General features: G+C 37.9%; 1 protein-coding gene across 1 annotated transcript in view; it reads left to right on the forward strand.

The window, feature by feature from the left end:
• The window catches only part of LOC149074915 (sodium-dependent neutral amino acid transporter B(0)AT3), a 146,511-nt gene that overhangs the window by 86,266 nt on the left and 46,523 nt on the right, over positions 1-13,722 (forward strand). Inside the window, exons 5-7 of the mRNA XM_089245863.1 lie at positions 6,331-6,492; positions 6,602-6,712; positions 8,856-9,057. Of these exons, the coding sequence (XP_089101989.1) occupies positions 6,331-6,492; positions 6,602-6,712; positions 8,856-9,057 (475 nt within the window). The remainder of the gene's footprint in view (positions 1-6,330; positions 6,493-6,601; positions 6,713-8,855; positions 9,058-13,722) is intronic.

The following is a 13,722-nucleotide window of genomic DNA, read 5'->3' on the forward strand; positions in this document are numbered from 1 at the left end:
GGTGTCCAAACATTGGCTCAAACACCAAACATGGCCCCCGCTCTGTCCCTTGTGGGATATAAGCAGGTCACCTTACGGCTGGGCCATGTTGGAAAAAGGAAAGCCCCGACAGCCACCAAGACCACCGGTCGAACGCTGGCCGGCATCGCATCACCGGACTTCCAACCCAGGCAAGGTACCACCAGTAAGAACACCCTGGCAGCCCATGGTCCCGCCGGACCTACAGCAGGACGGCACCATCCGTCACTCCCCGTCCATCGGATAAACGGGGAACAACCGTACGTCCGTTCCTCATCCAGCGGCACATATTAAACCATTATCATCATTGCACTCTAGTTGCTGATCATGTAACCAGTCTAATCCTATTCTGGAGTCTCTTCACATCGAGCAGTTGCATCATCCACCCAAAACGATAACATAAAAAGAGCACAGCACGGCATAGAGTAATAAATGTTGGGGAGGTTCAGAAGTGGGAATTAACAACAATCAGTATAACGGACTTTGTCAAACATCACAGTTTAAAAAAATATATATACTGTATATTATAAAAAATATAACAAGCTGAATATATATACATATGAATATATGATTGATGCAAGATATTTATAGAATTATAATGCCCAGGATAATATATTAAGATATCAATAAAATATATATGAAGAATTATAAACATACATTGTTGGCAATACACATAGAAAAATGGCAATTCACATAGAAAAATGGCAATTCAAAAATAATATTCTCAAAAAATCAAAGTTCAATCCGGTATGCAACTCAGTTCAATATTGGAAATTCCATCCAAACATTGGCTGACTTGGACCAGGACTCCATGTGACGCAAACTTGACATCGATTTGTCCTTGTACGGCCTACACGATTATAACTTGTGAAATCCAACGAACGTGGATGGGCCGCCACCAAAGGAACTTTGGTTATCGAGTCCATACGTACCCCAAGGACGCTACAATATCAATTTAGATTTCGATTCTTAGACCACGATTCATAATAATTATTTCGTTGATTTATACTCCTGTAATTGGACTTGTTATTTTGATATACAAATTTATAAATGGACATATATATACACATATTCCCATTTAATAAAATTCCGGATGCACCCATCTTTGCTTCGATATCTGCTTGAGATGGGAAGCAAGGTATGTCTGGTCCTTAAATGTTCAATGTCGCATTTTAAGCATAGGTAGCTTCTCGATTTACAAATACAAATACAACGCCACAACAGGCAAAATGCCCAACGAGGTGGCTGATAAAAAGATGCCCATAACAAATATGGATGTCATATATTTCAAAAATACAGCAACCCAATTAAAATTGCAATTAACAAAAATTGTAAACAATATATACACATGATAAAATATTATACAACGCCCATAAAGAATACTTATGGTTGTCTTAATCTAAGTATGGATAGCTTCTCGGTTTACCCCAACATGTTTATCGTATTTCTTTTTAAACGTGTCAATTGTGTTGCAATTTACTACCTCCGGGGCTAAGCTATTCCATTTATTAACAACCCTATTAGAGAAAAATTCCCTGCGACACCATAACCTTGCGTTGTCCCTCACCAATCGATACTGGTGTCCCCTTGTAAAAACAGTCGATTGGCCGTGTACTAAAAGTTCATGGCCATCCTATCCATCCCATTGAAAATTTTGAACACTTCGATCATATCTCCTCGACACCTGCGTTCATCCAATGTAAACATATTCGAAAATTAAGTCTCTCTTCATAACTCAAGCCCTGTGTGCCAATAAGGACACGCGTAGCTCTTCTCTGCACCCCTTCAACCAAGTCTATGTCCCTCTGTAGGTATGGTCTCCAAAACCTTACAGCATACTCCAGTCCAGGACGAACTAAGCCTCGAAAAAGCGGAAGAATGATTTTAGGAGAACGCGAAGAAACCTTTTTGAAAATAAGAGACCAAGCATTCTATTCGATTTTTTGACCACCGCTGAACAATGTTCAGAAAACCTAAGTCGCTCGTCAATGAGAATTCCCAAATCGGTGACCCTAGTTGCATCCGGGATAGTGACACCATTCAACTCGTAAGAGAACCGTGGGTTGTTCAAACCAAAATGAGCGACCATGCACTTATCTACGCTAAACGTCATGCTCCATTCATTTGCCCATTCTTCAATCCTGTTTAAGTTGGTCTGGAGCAACTCCCTATCGCATTGATTCCCGATTACCCCCATTAGCTTCACATCATCTGCGAATTTGCTAGTAATCCCATCGATACCCTGATCGAGTTTATCGATAAAAAGTGAGAAAAGTATGGGTCCAAGGACACTTCCTTGAGGAACTCCACTTGTTACCCCAACTTGTTTATCGTATTTCTTTTTAAATGTGTCAATTGTGTTAGAATTTACTACCCCCGGGGGAAAGCTATTCCATTTATTAATTATTAATTATTAGTTTCAATAACCGAAACACAGAACCAATAACAATACAATATCGTGTACGACATTGCTCACGTAATAATTGTCCCTACACCGAAATAACTGAATCAGATGAAATAAATTATCTGAGGGCGGGGGGGATCGTTTTCAATAAAAAACTTAAATGGAAGTCTCAAGCTGTGATAATAAGTAATAAACTAAAATACATCAATACCATGATTTATTGCTTGAAAAATATCATATTCCCCTAAATTTCTTCGCACGATTTATTTCGCATGGATTTTGCCATTCATGCAATATGGCATATCAGTATATATTGGACGCGGTGATTATGATTCAAATATAAATATAACAAGAAGCACTCTGAGAAAAGGTTATGAATAATATACCGTAATTTCACACAACTATGGTCCAAACACCCGTGCTCACTAAAAAACATCGATAATCGAAATGCTAACAACATCCAGTGAACTACTTGATTATTAAAGGCAAAGAGCATAGATAGTGTAATATGGAGATGTGGTTAGGAGATGCCCTCTCTCTCTGATATTTTTCCGCGAATCAGCTATTAGTTGGGGGTTATGTTTTTCACTTTATCTTGTCCCCCAGCTGAAAACTCAGCTACAAGTAATTACAACAAGCTGTTCTGCACTATTGATGTATCACAGGTAATTTATTTAGTATTTACATGTTTATATATAATAAAAATTTTTACTTTTGCGTGCGTATAAAAATAATTATAGGAAAAATAATAGAAAATTTTACCAAATATATTTATGGACCCACAAGATGTCACCCGTAGCATCGCTCGCGTGGATTTGGTAATCTGAAAATTGCTCGTCGATGATTTCCCCCCATGTAACATTTGAACCGCTCCTGACCCCCCTGGGGGATGAATTTTCAGAAATCCCGTCTTAGTGGGTATGTATTGAACATTATAAAATACAATATTAACTAAATTTCGTATTTATGGCTTCAGTGATGATTGCTCCATATAACTTTTGAACCCCCCCCCCCCATCCCTAATGGGGCTGAATTTTGGAATATCCCTTCTCAGGGAATCTCTACATTACAATACAAAAATACTGACCAAATTTTGGCTTTGGCGTGATTTCTTTATGAACCCCCCCCCCCTTCTTTTGACCCCCTTAGGGATTGAATTTAGAAAAAACCCTTTTTCATCTTCTTCTAGCGAAGAAGATAAAGATGGATATATGATATAATATTGAAGTAGATTCTCTCTCAACTATAGTTCATAAGCGATTTATTACCCGAAATTTATGATAGACTATAGTTGTGACTTCATAACACAACTATGGTCCAAAATTAAATTTTTAAAAAATCCATATTTGAGCTACATAAGGAATATTAATGCTTGATCTTTCTACAGGCAATATCAGCCACAACAAAAATTTTTTGAACAGCTTGAATACAGAAGTTATGATGATTGATGTAGAAAATGGTGTTATTTTGGACCATAGTTGTGTGAAATTACGGTACGTATTCATAAAATACGAGGTACCATATTTATAAAATAATACCTCAGCTTCCAACGAATCCCTCATTTTGTGCTTAGCCCCCCTTTCGTCTACCCTATTGTGGAAAGGCTTTTCCGAACTTCTGAAAAGCGGCGAGTAAATGGTGGAAAAAGCTCTTTTCCCAAGTAAAAAGGCAATCGGCAGTGAACGATAGATATGGTACGTATGGGTGGGGGAGGATATTAGGTATCGTCCCTACCTCCAAAAAAGCCCTCTTTTCATCTATCGATTGTGACGTCAGAAACTAAATGAAGACGCGTGATTGGTTGGCTTTAACATCCGTGTATTTCCCGACTTTTTCACAGGAAGCGGAACCAAAATGCGTCGGTGGCGTCGGGATGGGCGTTTCCTTTTTCATTTTTCTTTTTCGTATTTAGACGAACGATCATATTGATTATTTTATAGCCAATGCCTATAGTTTCTATTAATCGTACCCTGGTACTGATTACATATTGGGAATAATGAAAAAAAAAAGTGGGGGAAAAAATACACGCGAGATTTTATTCAGTCTAAAAATAGAGTACAGATGGCTGCGTGTGATTGGTCGAGAAGTTCGCTGATTTCTTTTTTTGCTGTTTTTTTTTTCTCTTTTTTTTTATATGAGGAAACTAGTTGCCATTCAGGACCGTTGCCATTTGACATTTCCCAAATATCAATTAGCTAAATTGGCTGTTATCTGAGAAATTAGAACGAAGGATGATTCTTAAATAAAAAGTTTCATCGTAATTAAAATTCTAATTTTTAAAAAAAGATTTGGAAACGTTTTTCAACGAATCTGTCACGTGAGAGATTTTGCCTCACAAAAGTATATTTTTTATATGTTTAATTTCTCTTAATACATCATATAATCGGACACTTCTTTTTCTTTGTTCTCTTTTGCCGATCCAATCCTGCCTTGGAATCTTATTTACGGTATTTCCAAACGAAAGAAACAGTTTTGTTTTTCTTGGTCTTTCGTCGTCGCAAAATTTCTAATACGCACAGTGGTTCCGAAATACTTTCAGCCGTGGCCCCTCCCGGAAATCTTGATGCATGCCATGACCCCAAAAAGTCTTGGTGTCTCTGCCACAGGGAGCCTCATTTATAGCACTAGAAACTACAGCTATTTAACAGCGGGAATGTTCTTGAACGATGGAGGACATTCTATTCAGTACTAGTAAATGTGATGCGATAGAAATGATCTACTGGACTGCAAAATAACTAAAACAAACGTTTTCTACTCCTATCAGAAATGTCACCACAAGTAAAATTTTTATCAAATCATAGCAATATTATAACTGAAAACTACCAAAGTTGCAACTGCATTTTTTTGTGTGTTAATTAAGTTAAAATTTTTCTTTTGGAGTCCTTTCTTTATATTTTTTTCAACATGGCGTTATTTTTTTTGTTTATAATTCTAAAATTGCGTTATGGACTCCCAGTAAAAAAGCCACCGACCCTGTGGGTCCAGACACCCCCAATTAGATACCGCTGTTTCAATAGGCGCATGCTAAATATTTTCTCACGTTTGGACTAGTTGATCAATTACCAATTCGAAAATAGCATCACAATCAAAGTGCTCGAAATCCAGGTGTGGCACACAGTTCTTGGCGAGGGAAGTCCGGCAGTCTCGCGACCGGACTGACCAGAATTACTTTGAAGTTCAGTTTAATATCAATTTGATAGTGAAATAAACGCGTTTTCTGCCATGGGGTGCTGTTAAAGGCAGGGGATGATAATTAGGTGACTGGTTTTTTTGTGTTTTGAGCGGTTTTTGGCTGAGCTATCCTTTACTTTCGTTTTTCTACTTTTCATTATAATTTCTATTTTGAGCGTGGTTTTTGAGGTAAATAATTTGTTTTTAAATGGCAGTTCAGCTTTTTGTTTAAATGGAATATCTTTATCATAACCGAAACCTTTTTTTGAGAGTTTAAAGTGATTTGACTAAGTTTAATTGATAATGCAGTGAAATGTCGATATAACGATACTCTGCGGACCAATTAAAAATATCGTTGTGGAGGGATTTATCGTTATATCGAGTATCGTTGTAGCGATTGTTCACTGTAATTGAAATATGTTTGAAGCAAATAAATTATTAAAGTCAAATGTTTGCATACAACGTAATGTCTCTGCAAGTTCTTACTGCGTTGTTTATTTTGATTTTAATTTAATATGTTCGTGACAACTTCCCACGTCATTATTACTGTATGGGGGATCCAGGCCTGGATCGGCAAAAGGGAACAAAGAAGAAAGAAGTTCTCTCGGTTATATATTGTTCGATATAGGAATTAAAAATGTAAAAAACACTTCTCTCTGAGAAAAAATACGAATTCATTTTGTATTATTAATATTATATGCTAATTATTCTAATTATTTTGTTAATTCTGTATACAGAGGAGCAGCCCGACGGAGTATTTTTGGTACAGGCAGACATTGGATATAAGCGAAGACATCGACCATCCAGAGCGTTTCAACTGGAAAATAGCCATTTGTCTTTTCGCTTCTTGGTTCCTGTGCTATTTATGCATGAGCAAGGGCATCGCGTCTTCCGGAAAAGTATGAACACCCATAACTCGTACGCATGCGTGTGAAATCTCTGAAATGTGGATTTTTACGAACATGTTTTTGCAAATGAAATTTATATCATGTCGTTTTATCTCCACAGGTTGTCTACGTGACCGCCACATTTCCATATTTGGTCCTAATAACATTTTTCTTCCGCGGAATCACACTCGAGGGAATGTCTGACGGTTTATTACATTTAGTGACACCAAAGGTCTGTTATTAATATACAGGGTGATCTTGGTATTTTTAAACAAAAACAATAGGAATGATAGATCGCCATCGAGATGAACAGTATTTGCAACGGAACGTGGAACCACATTTCGGTCATAGCACCAAAAAAAAAGACAGATTACATGTATATGTTGGTTCTTAAAAATTATATTTGACTAATTCATGAGTTGCACAATTCCATTTCCATCAGAACAATACTTGGATAGACAGTGAATAAGTCTTAGTGTACTGGTAGACATTGAACAATTCTCAGGGCACCGTTGCAGAGTCCACACTGACGAATGAAGAACTATTATAGACTAGTATAGGTGTCAATGTGTGATTCTTATTTATCCGATTTTTTAGCTTTATCTAAATCTTCCTGTCGAAAACCAGATTCTTCCGATTTTCCGTATCTTCTAAGAGAAATCCCTAAAAATCGTAATTCTTCTTCGCAGAAAAATTAAAAAATCTCTTAAGATAATTTCACAGTTTTTGCAATCTCGAATTGATCATGTTTTTTCGAGAAAAATACGAGAAATTACCAATTGTAACCAAATATGATACCAAAACTGTAAAAAGTTTCCAATTATTGCCTGAAATGCCAAAAAAAATCGCCAAGGGCGGGAAATGAAGTGCTGCTGAAATTAATGGATAAAAGTTAATTTCACGGGAGAAAAAACCATTTAACATGGCAAATATGTGAATATGTGATATGAATATTTCTAGTCATTGATTTCAGTGAAGACTAAAAATTAAAATGGTTTTCGTTGAAAATACGGGAAGAAAAACAAGGTCCACACCAGATATTTTTTTCAAAGTTTATGTTCCCCTAGAAAAAACCCCAATTACACTAGGGTCCGGGTAGGGCCTCAACTAGGGGAAAGCAGATTGGTCGGAGGGACAGAATTTACTCTTTAACCACTCGTTCAAAATTACGTTGGGATATGTCCCCACTGACCGAGTGTTTAATTGCTGACCTGGTCTTGTGAGTGTAGAAGCAAAGCCGCAATTCCATCACGTTCCACCAGCTTTTCCAGCATTATGAGTGGAATGTGAGTCTTGTCTCCACTGCAAATGCAAATATTCATTTTGATGTGTATTACAGGGGCGGCTTAAGCGAGGGTAAAAGCGGTGCGTTGCACCCGGGTGGCAAGTTGTGTGGGGAGGCAGCGTAGACTTAAGACTCCAAAATTTTTAAAAATTCACATGGCATCATGCATTTGAGTCATACCTCTCGACAACGGGGATGATGAGAAAACTTGTGTGTGTGTGAGGGAATAGACAGGGTCTGGAACCGTAATACCAGAAACAAGAATGTAAGCTATCAGGGCAGGCTGGAGACAAAATTTTTACCTGTACTGGACTTAATTCTTTCCCCTCCGGCCTATTCTCCCCATAGCCCGTACATCTTGTGTCAGGACCTCTTAGGCTCCCAAGCCAGATTTTTCATGGGAGCCCCGTTAATGTTAATTTATAGTGTAAAAAAATTATATGGATGGAGGGAGTTCAGGGCAGCCGGGTTGGAGTCCTCTCAACACTATTTTCGTCATCATTGCCTCTTCCTTCACTACTTACCCGAAAAATTTATAACAAAATAAACTTTAAAAAAATCTTAATTTCATCTTGGATTTGGCGCCCCTCCAGAGTTGAAATAATAAACTTTGATTTTTTTTTTTTTTTTTGGCCAAATCAAACTTTTTTCAGCCATCCACCTCGTATTTAGCACCCCTTTTGAGAGGCACCCCCGTGCGACCGCAATGGGTCCCATGACCCAAGAGCTGCACCCATGCTTTATCAAAAAGGTTCAAGTGTGAATTTTGGTTCCCTCACTATTTTTTTCCAGAATTGTTAAATAAAAGCAAAGTTCAACTTCTCACTTGTCCTCGAGGTCCCCTTGACTGAAGCGGTGCCAACCTCCCGTCAGGATCACCTCTAGGGGCGGCATATGAGGCTTTGCACCCGGGCCGCAGGTAAGCTCGAGCCGCCTCTGGTGTATTATCAGCATTATTTCTTTGTTGGAAAAATCCAAGATCACCCTGTATGATCCTTACATCATTCCAATCTAAATTTCAGGCCTTTTACATTGAATGGTGGATTCAAATCGATATTAATCGAAATGAACTTTTTTGTTATGTTTCTAGTGGGAGAAGCTCGCCGATCCCATGGTGTGGCTCGAAGCCGGAACTCAGATTTTCTTCTCGCTGGGATTGGCTTTCGGCGGACTAATTGCCTTCGCTTCGTACAATCCAGTGCACAACGACTGCTATCGCGACGCTATACTGGTGTCCGTCACCAACTGCGCAACATCCATGTTCGCTGGCATCGTTGTATTCTCCGTTTTAGGTAAGTAGGATCTTACGTCACATGTGGCCCGCGACAAGTTATCAAACTGATAAAGTGGCCCGCGAAAGAGTTAGTTAAGAATTATTTTTACTTAATTTTTACGAAATTATTATTGAAGTCGTGGACCAGATCCAAAGACTAAAGATACATATTATAATTAGTTGAGGGAGATATCACGTGATCCAAAAAGCCTCATTGAAGAAAACCCGGACAGTGCCGGTATTAAAGCTAGTCTATATATATATAAAATTAATTTTGTGTGTCTGTGTGTGTGTATGTTCTCTATACAAATCTACATTTTATATCGATCGTCGCCAAATTTTGCATATATACCAAATGGGACCCGACTTGAACGATAGGCTACTTTAAAATTTCGTCAGAGCAGGGCAAATGCCTCAATTGGGCAAAAAACTGTCGGGCAACAATGGTTTTTGGGCCTCAACAATCACTTTCGGAACGTTTACTTTGGTTACCGTGGTTCCCTAGCAATGCGTTTAAGACGTGTATATGCCTTTACAATGGTTTGTCACTTTTTCAATGCTGTACGTATATGTATAATAGTTTATGCCTTTATAATGGTTTGCCAGCCACTTTTTTCAATCCTCCCAGTAATGAGAGCATTTTTGTATTGACAACATCATCAGCATCACTTTGTGGGTAAGGCAAAGGACGATGCCTACAGAAATCAGTGTTGAAATTGCGGATTTTACTGTAGAAATGCGGAAATTTACTGGGAGTTTCCTGCCACATCAATAATTTTAAAAATTGTATTGAATTCTCGATTTTTGAAATACTGAGTTCGCTTAGAGATACGAAGCCCAGGAGATTAAATATGAAGTAATTATCCGGACCTACTTTTGAGTTGAATATCCAATGCAATAACATGGATGTCTCCGTATTGTGTTTCGATATTGAACTGCATAAATTCATATAGTTTAAGATGTTTTAAAATTAATTATGGGCCCGTAAAGTATATCGAAGAAAAATTCCAGCTTTAATTACGCATTTTTTGAAGCAGAAACAGGTAGAGATGCATAACTTGAAGTTCAAGGGGGGAATCGAAATACCTAGCGCTCCTTAAAAAAGGGAAAAAAAATGTATTCATTTCTACGCGTTTCTTTAAATCTCTAGATTTGTTTATTTCATGAGTCGCGCAGGAAGTTCTCATATTGGTCAACTTGGGGACACGGTTTATATGTTTCTCAAAGAAAGAGGGAGATATCACGTGATCCAAAAAGCCTCATTGAAGAAAACCCCGGCAGCGCCGGGTATTATAGCTAGTATTACATATATTATATATATATATTCAAAAAAGCTATTCATACTTAGAATAGGACAACCACAAATATTTTTATGGGCACTGTATAATATTTTATCATGTATATATATATATATGGCGATGCTAATTTGATGTGTGGAATCTTTTGATATTCCATTAGGCATTCGACAATTTTTTGGCTATAATTGGCAACTTTACTCGCATTTGACAATTTTTTTTTGTAATAATTTGCTGATAACTTTACTTGACTACAGTTGAAAATATTACTTGCCTTTGACAATTGTTTGGCAAAAATTTCAAGTTTATTTGCTTGCATTTGACAATTTTTTCGCGATAACTGGCGATATCCCGAACGAAACCCGATATCCCGTATTTTAATAAAGGAAATATGGTCAGCCAATGCATTTATCGTGTTGTGTACATTGATCTGGTGTTCTAGCAGGAACACCTTTCGCGGACAGAATGGAACACCTTGGCACAAGAGCTAGAGGTTGTGCACCCCCGCTCTACAAGATCTCAAACTTCCACGTTAAAAAATTACTTTCATGAATTTTACTTAAAAATTTTCTAATCCAATTTATTATCATGCCCATCAACTGCCTCAGTATTAATACTCATTCATAACTGACCGAATTCTACCTGTAAATGACCTTTGGGTATGAAATCAAACAGATGTGCGGGCTTGCATCCAAGACCAATGTCTCTCGTTCTGTCTGTTTCAAGTTACGTCGAAAATAATGTCGATCAATAAAACTCCACTTCCACTCTCTTCATTACCGAGTCTCTCAAATCAGTACCACAAATAAAACCCGAGAAACTTGATGCTCATCATTTAAAAAACAAACTACTCAAAATAATGCAGGAGGATACTCTCTCTCTCGATCACCATAATGACTAGCTTTAATCTTAAAACTCTTCCACGTCGCAGCTTTTAATGAAAATTGATCCAACGTCACTGGGAGGGAGTAATCAGTGGGAGTAATTTCGGGGGTTTTTTTTCAGGTGACCATCAATAACTTGTAGAAGAATTTTTTTTCTTGGATTTCACGTTTCTTTCTCGAAGATGTCCTTCGTTATCGGGTTGTAGAGTTACAAGAAAAAAAAAATTCAGAATTTTCAAAACCATATCTCACATGCCCATTCATTCTTCGTATAGTCATCAATCTTAGTTCTCCTCGCTCTTATCTTCAATTTCCTTCATTATCTGTATGCTCGTCTCAGAACTGTCAAGTCTACACTTATAAGAAAATTTTTCCAAGAACAATAACTACTATTTGTACACTAGAAACCCAGACTTATTGGGGTAAAAAGATGGCGGGAAAACAACTAACGACGCTTTTAAGTGTACGTGGGACGTTCAAATCAATAAAATAAGGATTGGATTTGTTTTTGAAGTGAAACTTTTTTTTTAGGACGATGCGAATTCACGTCAGGTTCACGTCACAAAAAATGAAAAAGGAGGAACGGAAATGACGCAAGCTTTTCTTTCCCTTAAAAACGGTCACCTGGACCATTTTGCGGTTTGTGTCAGAGAAAGACAGCTTATTGCCTTTCCCTACCCCCTCCCCCCCGTGACACAGCTGGAATCGTAGAACGTCTCCTTAAGGCTACTCTCACAGTAGAGCGAAGAGGTACGAGTTACAAGGAAAAAAATGCATAGGGAGAAGAGAAGATGTTCGCACATAGTAAAAAGGAAGAGGAGAGAGAAAATATCTGGATTGGGTTCTAAAATGTAAAGGTGTGATGGACATGATCCCACCACATAAGAGGGAAGAAAAGAAAAAAACGGACCAATCAGCAGATAGCGGAAATCAGCGGATCGAGGTGAAACCAAACGAGTTTGTTCAAGTCGCGCTTCTCGTTCAGCAGCCTTTCCCCTCCTTTGATTTGCTTTTCGCATGTGCGGTGTAGAGCAAAATAACTCCTTGACTATGTGCAGACATCTCTTTCTCAACCCCTATGTAATTTTTCTTTCCTAGTCGCAATTCTAATGTCTCGTACATCTTCGTCTTACTATGTGCTCGGCCTTAGAGCTGGTAGATGGGTGACGCGCACTATTTTTAAGAAAAGAAAATTAGGTTAAAGTGGGGAGTGGGAAGGAGCGTGTGTTTCCACGCTTCGATATTGAGCTTCGATTATACTGCGATCAGTAAAAAGATAGATGTGAGACGAATCTCATCATGTCAAATCAGACTTGAAAAATCTAGAAGTTTCACTTCTATCACGCAAGATTCTCGCGCAATTTCTTTTTTACATGAAGAATTGGCAGAATTTGCTTGAAATATTTGAAAACAAACGCATCAAAATCCTATCATTAGTTACTTTCCTACTCCGAATTTTATAATTAAAAAATCATAGTTATCTACGGGAAATAATAATATGCCCATTCCAAGTTTTCTCCTCAACCTCTTTTTCGCTATTAACTTATATTGAAAATGTCTCATGCAGACCAAATCTCACTCCAAACTTTACATACTCATTATGAGATAACTAAGCATGAATTTATAAATGAAGTGTCTGATGATTGTAAAGCCATGTTGGTAATACAATAGCCAAATTTTCGTATTTTTTTATTTCGAACGGAATTCGAAATTTGGTATTCTTATGCTGAGTGTTGGACACATGACCTAGTTTTTCTTTTGCCTGGGTGATGTGTAGTTTCGTGCCAGCTCGTCATATTGTGCCGAAAGAGTCATCAGAAAATCACGTTGTGCTATTTTCTTACGTCACATTTGTATTTCTACTCGTGTTCCATTATTCCTCAATTTTAGTTTGTTAATCATTACACGTGCAGTTTTTCTAATGCGTCTTCAACTGCATTCATTGCAATTTCAAACTGTATAAAATTCTGTCTGTCATGTAGGTTTCTTTCGAATATTTCACAGGTTGAGACAGATAGACGGCTTTTTTTCTCAGCCCAATATATCAAGAAAACAGAACTCGGAAAAGGGTCATTCAAGTATTATGTCAGGATCGATGGGGGATTCGGTTTGCTGACTTTTGATTACGGGGGGGGGGGTGAATTATGCTTACGTCATCAACCACCCTTTATAAAAACATGAAAAGTTATTAATAGCATTTTACTCGGTTTGCCAAAAACGAGAAAAACCTTTCGCTAGTTTGTGAGCACCTGAACTAACATTCTTCCTATTGGTAAGTATTCTACAGAGCCACTTTGGTGATCTCTTCCGCGGATCCTTCAAGTGGTCTGGAAATGTGTCACGGGCCACTTAAGTGCTCTGGAACTGTGCCGTGCTCCACTCAAGTTATCAGTAATTATACCGCGGATCACTAAAGTAATCTGGTATTGTGCCGCGGATAACTTTAGTGCTGTAGAACTGCAATGCTGCCGCGTCCCTTAAGGGATTTCTTAAGGATCACTTAAG

The sequence above is a fragment of the Pholcus phalangioides genome, unplaced genomic scaffold (genome assembly GCF_987345545.1).
Source record: "Pholcus phalangioides strain wild (caught in Gottingen) unplaced genomic scaffold, Ppha-v1.0 ptg000016l_1, whole genome shotgun sequence".
NCBI classification, from domain to species: domain Eukaryota; kingdom Metazoa; phylum Arthropoda; class Arachnida; order Araneae; family Pholcidae; genus Pholcus; species Pholcus phalangioides.